Raw genomic sequence first — 12,190 nt, forward strand, 5'->3', positions numbered from 1 at the left:
TCAACTTTGGCAGTCAAAATGAAAACATATTGAGTCATGAATGTTTGTATTTGGTGGTAGGGACCACACAGAGAAAGAAAGTAAGGGATTCTTCTGCTGGCAATAGCTGTAGGTATTTCATGTTCCTATGTTCAGAGCTCTTCCTCACTTAAAAAAAATAAAACTTTCATTTTGGAAGGTTCTCTCAGACCTTTTTCAAAGGTGTGAGAAAATTGGCAACTCTAAAGTCACTGAGAATAAACTTCATTTTGATTGTAAACATAATTGGCACTTTTGATTACTTTTATTTGTCACTCCCAGCAATAATATGCGGTCATGTAATGGCTCCTCAAACTCTTAGACTGTGAGCCTCAGAGAAGAACATTTTTTTTTTCACGAAATTCTTGCAACTGACATGCCTACTTCAAAATATTTCTGAAACAGTCATTGAGTAAGAATTTACCCTTCTGCGTATCAATGTGCAAGGTAAAGTATACCAAGATAAATTTTTTAGAATTGCTGTTCTCAAGAAATTTACCGTGTAGTTTGATAGATAACAACATATAGGAAATGTTCAGGAAAGAGGAAGAAACAGAATATACTAATATATTCTGTACTCACTGCATTTGTCAGTTTAAAGTACAAGGAATTTTAGGAAATCCTGAAAGTTTTTGGCTATCATAAGATGACTAAAAGGCCTTGCAAAAGACAGAGTGTTAGAAATGAAATGTTAAGTGTTTTATTTCACATCAAAAATGGAGGCCATCATTATTATTAATAATTTTTGGTTAAAGCCCACTTGGTGGGGTTCTCCATTGGCACTGTGTTAGTGAGACCTAGGATCTTCCTGCTTTGGTGTGATATCTCAATTCTATGCAATTCAGCTCCATGTCTTACCTTCCTAAACTCACAGCATTTCTACCTGTCCCTCTTTCCAATACCTATTGTGTAAGGAATCCTTAATCTTAAACCCATTTCTCTCCTCTTCTATTTTCTTGAGAAAAATACCTATTCTTCCCTGAAGGAGGCCCATTTTTTTCCTGATGCTCTTTCTTACAAATTCAAATATTAAGTACATAAAGATGATTTTCCTAATATTCTCACAATTCCTCTATCTACCTTTTGTCTCTTCTTGTTTATCATGATCATTATCTGGATTACTGAAATAGCTATTAGTGTACCTCCTTCTAGTCAGAATAGCAAACAGTACTACCATTACTACTAATATTAATACTTTTCCATGTGCCAGAAACATATAGAAAACCCTACAAAGTAGGTAATATTATTCCCATACTGCAGAGGATAAAACTCAGCACTCAGCAAGGGTAAATAACTTTCTTTAGTAACCCTGCTCTGTCAGACTTCAAAATCTATGTTCTTTCTGCTATCCCACAAAGCTTTAAATCATGTCCAACTTAAGTCTGCTCTTCACATACAACCAAAGTGATATATATAAAATACAAAGCTGATTGAACCATACTTCTAATTAAAGCTACTCAAGACCAAATTTCTGAGACCCATTAGACAAGGCTCCCAAAGAGAGGGAGCCTTCCCTCTCTTCCCTTAGACACAGCCTTCCAGCTTCATCCCTCCTTGGTCACTGTCCCCAGTCACACTATAATCCTATCAAGAGGCTTGTGATCCCCTGTACTTTATAAATGAGTGGTTTTATGTCCTATTTTTCTGCTCATACATTTTATCTAGTTAGAATACCTTTTCCATCTTTACTCAACTGGGTAAGCTAAAAGCCCTCAACTGGGCTTTCGTACTGCCCTGAGAGTACCTCTGACCCAATACTTACTGTATTATATTGAAGTGGTTTCTTTTTGTATGTTTTCCCCTGACTAGCCTTTAAGTTCTGTGAGAAAAGGGATAAAAACGTTTTTCGTTTTGTACCCACCTTGTTCCCACCACAGTAAACAGTGTCTGGCATAAGGTAGTCACACAGTACTGTTTCGGGTCTGAAAGGGACATAGGCACTGGAATCATCTCCCAATCCACTGCCGTTTCTGGAACCTGGAACCAATGTGCCTACATTCTAAACCTTCAGGATCAATGCCATCTGTTTTCTTCCACAGAATACTCCAACTTTTGATTGGGTCATGAACACCAACTACCATATTTATAGATGAACACTTTTACAGCTTTCTCTTATAACTACTTTGTCCACATCAAAATTCATTTTGATGGTTTTTCATTACTTTCTAGCTTCATGGTTCTCCTTAATTACACCAACCTCCAGCTTGTTTCCATAGTAGTCACTTACTAACAAGAACTCTCAGTCACATTTGTCTTATGTCATGCTGTCTAGCAGTATTCTCCACCTCAAAAGATAATAGAACAAACTGATGATTGCCAGAGGGGAGGGGGATAGGGGGACCTGGTGAAAAAGGTGAAGAAGTACAAAATGTCAGTTACATAATAGTCATGGGGATATAAAGTACAACACATGGCATATAGTGAATAATATTGTATTAACTATCTATGGTGCCTGGTGGGTACTGGAAATATCAGGGGAACACTGTGAAGTATATAATTATCTAATCACTATGTTATATACCTGAAACTAATACAAAATCATATTGAATGTAAACTGCAATTGAAAAATAAAATTAAAATACTAGTAAACAAAGGTAGTAGAAATGAGCTAATAGTTACTGAGTGGCTAACTTGTACTAGATGCTGTGTTAGGCACCTTGTATTTATTATTTTATTTTCTTTTGTCAGTAATACAGTGACCATTCACTCATCAATCTCCCACTTTTTCCCATTAACTCAATCATCTTTCTAATGGAATCTCTAATGTTCTTAATAAAAAAATTCCTACAAGGCCATAATTTTCACCCTTGTCACCACTGGAATTTTGAAAGCCTTCTGCTTTCTCTGGAGGTGATTCCTTACATTAGATAAAACCAGCTTGATTCCCAAGCTTTCTCCTTTTACTCCTATAGAAACACCTCTTTCTTTTTTTCTATTAGATTACATTTTTTATTAATATGTTTTTTTCTCCTACTGGTCCATGAGCCTCTGAAGCATATGGACCTTGTTTTATTTATATTTTCATAAAATACATCAAGTCTCAATAAATGTTTTCAACATAAAGATATTGTCTTCTTCTAGTTTAAAAGTTTAATAAGGCACAAAAGACCATACATTACATGATTCTATTTACATGAAATATCCAGAATAGAAAAATTTTAAAGACTGAAAGTTGCTTAAGGCTGGCGAAGGAGGTATGAAGAAATAAAAATCAGTTGCTAATGGGGTTTCTTTTAAAGTGATTGACAATATGGTAATGGTTGTTCAACCCTGTGAATATAATAAAAAACACTGAATTATACACTTTAAAAATCATATTAAAGCTGACCATGGAGTCAGAAAAAAAATCAATAATATGTTCTTCCTCATATCATTTTTTTCCTTATTTTAACAGCTTTATGAAGCTATAATTCACATACCACACAATTATTCATTGAAACACAGGTCATTGTACTACAAACCTTTTAGAAAATGTCCCATGTCTTATTCAACTTGGCATTTCCGAGACCTAGCACAGTATTCAGAATTGAGTATATGCTCATTATATGTATAAGGGACTGTTAACTCTGAATTTATTACTACTATTTTAATTATGCCATATTTGGGTTGAGGCATTTATAGGCTTACTTGGGGGAATCAAACCACCAAAATAATATTATTTCTATGGGGAAAGCTATATTCAAAGCAAAACATAAGCCTACCAGAAACCTTCCAACACCTTTCCACTAATAAGTAAATCCCATGATTTATTTTACAAGGTACTATCACAGCCGCATCTCAGTACCCTCACACACAAATACCTGTGTTCTCTAGGAATGCTCAGACATTTTATGACATATCTACTGAGTGTTCCAACCTCCAGGTTGTGAAACACTCTTTCTGGAAGAAGGGCTTTTGAGGAATGCCAAATATCTTCTTCAAAGTAAATCCAATACTTTTTCAGGATAGTTTTTATTTTCATTATACTTTCAGGTTGTGTGGAAAACAAGAGAATAGAACTTTTTAAAAACTGTTGAACAAGTCCACATATATACAGAGAGCCATTTACACAAGCATGTAGTCCTCTTTTAAAAAAACTGCAGTTTCTATCTATTACACAATTAGCCATGTTCTACTTTCCATACACTGTATTCTGCTTCATTTTATTCCCACTGCAATGTTTTTCATTAAAAGTAACTGAAAGAAATCTACTGTCAAATGCCATCTATTGAACAAGTGATTTTGAATGAAGATCACTATTCAGGAAATACTTCTGAAAACCTTATAATGATATATTCTCTATAATTATTTACATCAATAATTACTGAAGTTTCCATCATATAATTTATATATCAGATAGCACAAGATCCATACACTGACTTCACTTGAAATACTTCATGTATTTCCCAAATAATTAGCCCATTCCCCAATATTGTGAAATAAGTCAACAGCATCATTTTCATTTAACTACCATTTCAGATCATTACAGTCACTAGAGATGATACAGTTATATGTTGAAGGTCGAACAATAAGATAAAATCACAAGTTTACCTCTGATTCTCTACTGGCAGGGAAGCACTCATTCCATTAGACTATGGTGTTCTTAAAATTATTAAAATCCTCTTATGTAATTTGGAAATATCTGTTTTTAAATGCATGCCATATAAATGTCAGTTGAAGACATTTTCTCATGAATGAGCAAACAAAATTCTTACCATTTCATAAAGAGCTTTTGTTCTAACCAAATCAGTTCATCATTTTAAAAATAAAGTATACCTTCTTTATGTTTTTGTGAAAACTTGATTAATATATGTAGACTGATTAAATAGGAAACTCAATATATAATTTAGACAGTTTGAAGGTTTCATATGTATAATCAGAAAATCTTCACATAATTACTTACCTCTTCTAGCTGGCATGCTTTGATGACACTCCTATATCTATACTCATCATAGCAAACACCAAAGATAATGTTTTCTTTAATGGTCCCAGGCATGATCCATGAAAACTGAGAGCAGAATGAAATTCTTCCACTGTGCTTAATTTTACCCTCAGAAGGCTCCAGTTCTCCCATGAGCATCATTAGAAGTGAGGTCTAGAAATAAAACCATTGTTATTAAGTTAAATTATTTGATCAAATCATTCTCTGAATGTTCTTGCTTCCAAATGTCATCCTAAATAGAAGCATTCTGATGTTGAAAGATTATATATTAATTAATTCAATTCAAAATTTATTAAGCACTTCCTGTTTTTGGTACACTTGCAGTGAACTGAAAAGTAAAAGACCAAAGATGAAACATAAAATTATTATTATAAATATAACCACTGGATAAAAATACATACCTAACCTCTAAAAGTTGGAATGCCCTTGGGTTCGTACCTTGGCCGCTTTCTCTTCTTATCGACATTTTCTCCCTTGGAATCTCACTTAGCCCCATATCTTTCACACTGCTGGCCCCCACTTCCTTGAAACCAAATTTATCCAAATAACACCTCTGTTTGGATGTCAAATAGGTATCTTAAAGTTAACATTCCAAAATCAATCTGTAACCGGAACCTGTTTCTCCCATAACATTCTCAATAAATGGAACCTTCATCCTTCCAGTTACTCAGTCCAAAAACCTTGGACTTACCCTTGAGTGTTCCATTTTTCTCAGATGACATGTTCAATCTCTCTAACTCGTATCTTTCCCGGAAGCATGTCTTGAATCTATTACTACTAGGATTAGGCCAACACTGTCCTTTGCCTGGATTAGTAGAATAGCCTTTTAACACATCCCCTTGCTTCTGCCCTTGATTTCCTACAATCTATCTTCAAAGTAGCTCTATCAAAATGTTTTTATGTAATCTCTTATTATGGTGAATAAAGAGCAATATCTTTTCATACGTTAAAGACCACTTCTATTTTCACTTTTGGTGTAATATCTATTCATATATATTTTTCTAACTGGTTGTATAGTTTTTTTTTATCTTAGGTTCACTTTATTTAGAGAGAGATCAGTCCTTTGTGCAATATAAATTGCATGTATTTACTTCAGTGTAACATTTTTTTTATTTTCCGCATACACTTTTTTTTTTAAAGTGTGATTTAATTTATCTTTTATTTTATGGCTTCTGGACTTTCAGTCATAAAAAGACTTTTTTCCTCCATGGTTGTGTTTTTTTTTCTTCCTTTTTGTTTATGCATCCTTTGATGTTTTCTTTAAGCATTCTATCATCTTATTTTTGTACTTATTATTTGATCTATTTCAAATTCATCAGGCTCATGATGTGAGATTTGGATACAATTTTCTGTTTGCCTTCAAGTGGCTGTCCAGTTGTCCAACATGGATAATCCATTTATTGAATAATTCATTTTTCCTCACTGATTTTAGATGCTACTTTTACCAAATATGAATTCCTTTATGCATTTGGATCTATTTTGGTAACTTTAATTCTATTCCACTGATTCACCTATTTATTTATGTACCAGTAATTTACTTTTTAAAATTACTGAGTCCTTATAATTTAATATAATGTATCAATATCATTAAATTATATTATTTTACATTAAAAACACATAAATATATATACACATACATACTTATATATACATATACAAAAATAAATATGTAATTTATATATTTACATATAGTTATCAATATTTTGGTATTTTGAGGGATATGAAGTTAAATGAAAGCATCATTAAATATATAAATATACATAAAATACAAACATATTAATTAAACCTTGAAGACAATGTATTTTATTTAAAAAATAAGCAAAAGCAGAAGCTAACAGCTTATTCTAGACATCTAATTCTCAGTTTTTGTAACCAAGCTAAAGCTTAGTACCAGAGCATGGTCAGGATGAATGATGGAGACTATGTGGTGTTGGGGGGTGTCAGCAAGGCCACAGAACTGTTTCAGTTGTGATGGGGATAACAGAAGAACTGAAAATCCCCACACCTTGGAGGAGATGTGGCAAGCCAGTCTTCAGTACCCAGTGGTGTAGATTCTTACATCAATATTGCTTAATTAAAATAATTTAAGGACATTTCCTAAATGAAAGATACTTAAAGTAGATTAGAAAAAACACACAATTTTCCCAAAGATGTTTAATAAATTTGCAGCTCTGATTTGCACCTCTAATTTGATTCCTTTGTGTTCTTTAAATTTATTTCCTAAAGAGAACAAGTGTTTTATCATTATCTAAATGATAGCTCATATCCTTGAAGATCACTATAAAGTCTTCTCTTCTCCTGACAATAAAGTTTAAGCCTTTAGCTGTTCTCACTTTCTAACTTATTAGAAAAAGTTAGATGGAGTGTGTGTGTTTGAAGTGGGGGTGGACAGGCAGGATGACTAACACTGAATAAATTAACATTCCTGTGTATATCCTTTAAAAAAACTATCCCACTCAGTAATTGTTCTCTTAATAAATCATAAGCAAATCTGAGTCCATTCTCTAAAATTCTAATATCAATAAAATAGGGACTTTTTGCCTATGTGGTTACAGAAGTAAAATCTGAGCCATGATTTCCTTGGACCAGTTCTGAAAAAATGTATATGCCATAGACTCATAATATGAATGGTTCATTTGTTCAATAAAGTTATTGAATGCCCACCATGTACGAGACACTATGCTGAGTGCTATACAAAATTTAAAGATGTGGGAGAAAAAGTCACTGGATATAATATTAAGAAATAAGGGCTACAGGATGTTATCAGTGGAATCATTTACATTATAAGAAATACTACACATAAGCATTCTCCTAATACCAATATAAGAATTTCTCTAAAATATCTTTTTACACTACAAACAAAAAAAAAAAAAGGAAAGAAGAAATGCATGCCAAATTAAGATCTTAATGGTGAGGAATAAAAGAGACTACCTTGCCTGCTCCAGTAGATCCAGCAATCGCCAACAACTGTCCTCTTTCTATCTGGAAATTGATATCTTTCAGGACAGGAGTACCAAGAAGTGAGAAGTTACTGAAGAAGAGGCTGTTATCACTATTGGAAATGTTTCTATTTTTATTGTTTTGTTTTGCATTCTCAAATAATTCCCCAAATCCCTGTAAAAAAACATAGAAAATAAAAAGTAGGCTTTCCAGATATCTTCAATAGTTATTTATCTTATGTATGATGAGTTTGAAAAGCACATGGGCCATTTCCCACACACTGTAGCATGTAATTATGTGGCCCACAATCTCCAGAGTACATGATCCAAATCATTTGAAAAATTATAATTGTAGCATTTAATAAAAACATGGTTTTAATTTCTTAGCTTGTGGCTCACCATCAAATTAAATTAAATATATCTACCTACCTATATAAAGTATTGATATATTCATCTTTTCTTATAGGCTGGATACATAAACATTATTATTTAATTCTCAGCATAACAACAATATATAATGTAAGATTTGATAATCCCTTTCTTTCAGAACTGTAGACTGTGATTTAGAGAGGTTAAGTGACTAAAGTCACATAACTAATAGGCTAGAGTTGAATTACAATCCAAATCTGACTTCCACTCTATCATGTTGGTAGTACCTTCTTCTGAAAAGCTGAAATTATTTCTTGAAGTACTTATTACTAAACATAAATGTGAAAACATTGTCAGATGATTTGAATAAATCCCATTTACCCAAGAAGGCAATCAATCGTGTCTTACCTAGCTTACAATTGATTTCAGAAAAGAGTTGAACGATAAGGAGTTTTAATTACTTATTTGATTACTTAACTTTCAATAATTTAATTAATTAATATATATTAACTATTTGCATTTTAATTGTAAAGTTACATACTTTTTTTACTTTATCTTTATTATTGACACTATTACAGAAGTCTCCACTTTCACCCCCTTTGCCCATCTCTACCCAGCTCCCAACTTCCCTTCCCTCTAGCTATCACCACACTGTTGTCTGTGTCTATGGGTCATGCATGTATGTTCTTTGGCTAATCCATTCACCTTCTTTCATCCAGTCCTCCCTCCCCCTTCTCCTTGGACAGTTATCAGTTCGTTCCATGTATTCATGCCTTTGTTTCTATTTTTATCAGTTTATTTAGTTCATTAGATTCCATATATAAGTGAGATCATATGGTATGTCTTTCACTGACTAGCTTATTTCACTTAGCATAATAGTCTCCAGGTTGCTCCACGCTGTTGCAAAAGGTAAGGTAAAGGAAGCTGGTTGGCTTGACAATGAGAAATTACTTCATAAATTCATTTATTTTCTATAAATCAAATAAACTGAGAATGCAGCTCCCAAGTTTTGACAAAAATCCATTTAATGGATATATAATAAACCAGAATTACATCTTTTGCCATTACTTAAACTTAGGTTGAAAAATTTATGTCAACTTAAAAATGTGTCAGAGGAACACAGTTTTGCAAAATCCTTTTAAATTTGAAGATTGCTGTCCTGACCAGTGTGGCTCAGTTGGTGGGGCTTCACACTGCAAAGTGAAAGGTTGCCTGTTCAGTTCCAGGTCAGGGCCACATGCCTGGATTGCAGGGTTGGTTCCCAGTTAGGGCACATATGACAGGCAATCAATCCATGTTTCTCTCTCACATTATGTTCTCTCTCTCTTTCTCTCTCCCTTCCCCTCTCTATACATGAATAAATAAATAAGTAAATAAATAAACACTGCTTTGAGCTCTTATGATATAGATGGTTAATAAAAGCCCAGCTTTTAAGAAGTAGGGAGTTGGCCCTGACCAGTGTGGCTCAGTTGGTTGGGCATCTTCCTGCAGATTGAAGTGTCCCCAGTTCAATTACCAGTCAGGGCACATGCTTGGATTACAGGCCCAGTCCCCACTTGGGACATGTGAGGGAGGCAACCAATTGATGTCTCTCTCACACATTGATGTTTCTCTCCCTTTTTCTCCCTCTTTTTCCCTCTCTAAAAATAATAAAATAAAATAAATTCCAAGGAGGCAATTAAGTGTTTATAAAGGATTAAAAGGCATTTGTTATTCCCATATTCATTTAATTATAAAATAGATTAAGCTTGGTGAGCATCATCTCTGTACTAAAGACCACTTCAAGAATCCAACATGAGAGAATAACATGTGAATAAATGTTAATTTTGCAATGTGCTTAGTGCTAGAACTGAAAATCATACAAAGTCCTATAGGAGTACATTACAGAGAGAAACCAACTCAGGCTGGAGCTTGATCAAGTAAATGATATACACACTAGGCTGTAAAGGGTATAAATTGGATTTCACAAAACCAAGAAATAGTGTATGTGTTCTAGGAAGATGGATCTGCACACACAATGATTTAGGCTTAAAACAACACATTAGTATGAAGATGGTGAAGGAGTGAATAGAAGTCACATGAATCTCCTTCCAGGACCAATCTGGAATTACAATTCAATTGTGGAGAAATCACCTGGAACAAACAACTGAGCATTAGTGAGAGAGAAGCCTTATAACCTTGAACAGACAGAAGAATCAGCTTTAGCCTGACTAGTATAGAGTGAGGTGAAGACTCAAGAGGGCTGGCTGGGCACCCACAGGCAGCAGCACTGGAGGGATAATTAAGCAACCAGTTGGATCCTCCTGAGAAGAATGGGGTCTAAACCCTAAGTTAAGATTCCCAGCCTAGAACTCCAGAACCCAAAAAGTACACAGGTAACATCCAGCAGAGAAAAGCGGCAGTGTTATTCTATGCCAGAGATGGACAGCTAGAGATACAAAGGCCCAATGCACAAATTTTAATTTGCAGCCAGTTAACCTGAGCTCTGGCAAAGGCAGGGGCAGAGTGGGCTGGAGACCCTTGAGGAGAGACTGGGGACAGAAACCTTAGGGAGAGAACTGAGAGAGTAGGCACTGGGATCCTGGTGCTAAATCATCCCCCATATGGCAGCAGCCATCATCTCAGGCAGATCATTCTCCTCTAAGCAGCAGCAGCCTAAGGGGAAACAATAACCCTGACTTCAGGACAGATTCTGCCCTGCCCTACAGTAGATAAACCTGACTGCTGTGTGCAGACTGACTAGATTAACAACCAAAGGAGACAGCCACAGACAGTAGAACCCTGAAAGTCTTGAACTGGCTGCCTAAGGTCAGACGGGGTCAACATCTGACATCACCAGAGGCAGATCCAGAAAGAAAAAAACACTGGTAAATACTAGAGGCTACAGAGATGAAATCCACTGTGGTCTTCTCCATGATTTCTGGTATTTTCTTTCCTGCATAGCTTTTTAACATTCATTTCTTGTCCAGCAACTCTGTACATATTAAGTCACTACATTTTATACTAGAGTTTATTTCAATTTACATATTTTGCTCCTCCCTTCTCTTACCCCATTTTACCTTCTTCTTTCCTCTCATTATTTTCATTTCAAATTTTGTTTTCTCTCTTGCTACAACTTGTTTCCATTCTGCACTCTTATAATTTCTCCCCCATCCAAACACAGAACAAATTTTCTTGTCAATGGTCATCTCACATCCTTCTATCCCACTCTTAAAATACCCATGTACTCTCTCCACCTTTATCACTCTTCACTCATTGGTTGTAGGTAGGGTACAAAGAGGAAAAATGAGTAAGTATCTATCAATAATAACCTTCAATTTGAATGGATTAAATGCTCCAACCAATAGGCATAAGGTAGCTCAATGGATAAGAAAACATGACCCACACATACGCTGCCTACAAGAGACCCATCTCTAAACAAAAGACCTACAGAGACTGAAAGTGAAGGGTTGGAAAAAATATTCAAAGCAAATGGACAGGAAAAAAAGGCCAGGTAGTCATACTTACATCAGATGAAACAGACCTCAAAACAAAGGCCATAATACCCACACTTCATAATACCCAAGGCAAGAGTCCATCAAGACATAAATATTGTAAAAATATAGGCACCCCAATATAGGAGCATCCATATATATAAGGAAAATCTTGGAGGACTTCAAGAAAGATATTGACAGCAACATACTTGTAGTAGGGAATTTTAACACCCCACTGTCAACAATGGACAGATCTTCTGAACAAAATATGAACAAGGATATTGTGGACCTGAATGACACATCAGATGAAATTAATTTAACTGATACATATATAGAACCTGATTTCCCAAAGAAGCAAAATACACATTCTTTTCAAATGCACATGGAACATTTTCAAACATAGACCACATGATAGGACACAAAATAAGTCTCAACAAATTCAAGGAAACTGAAATCATATCAAACATTTT

The 12,190-nt window shown here is 34.6% G+C and overlaps 1 protein-coding gene across 3 annotated transcripts in view; it reads right to left on the reverse strand.

The window, feature by feature from the left end:
- Window positions 1–12,190, reverse strand: part of CFTR (CF transmembrane conductance regulator) — a 209,619-nt gene that overhangs the window by 127,959 nt on the left and 69,470 nt on the right. For all 3 annotated transcript variants that reach the window (XM_045848138.1, XM_045848148.1, XM_045848155.1), the window contains 2 exons: window positions 7,871–8,053; window positions 4,901–5,092 (listed from right to left, as the gene is read on the reverse strand). In XM_045848138.1, the coding sequence (XP_045704094.1) occupies window positions 4,901–5,092; window positions 7,871–8,053 (375 nt within the window). The remainder of the gene's footprint in view (window positions 1–4,900; window positions 5,093–7,870; window positions 8,054–12,190) is intronic.

The sequence above is a fragment of the Phyllostomus hastatus genome, unplaced genomic scaffold (assembly GCF_019186645.2).
Source record: "Phyllostomus hastatus isolate PE091 unplaced genomic scaffold, TTU_PhHast_1.1 phas_contig_118, whole genome shotgun sequence".
In the NCBI taxonomy this organism is placed as follows: domain Eukaryota; kingdom Metazoa; phylum Chordata; class Mammalia; order Chiroptera; family Phyllostomidae; genus Phyllostomus; species Phyllostomus hastatus.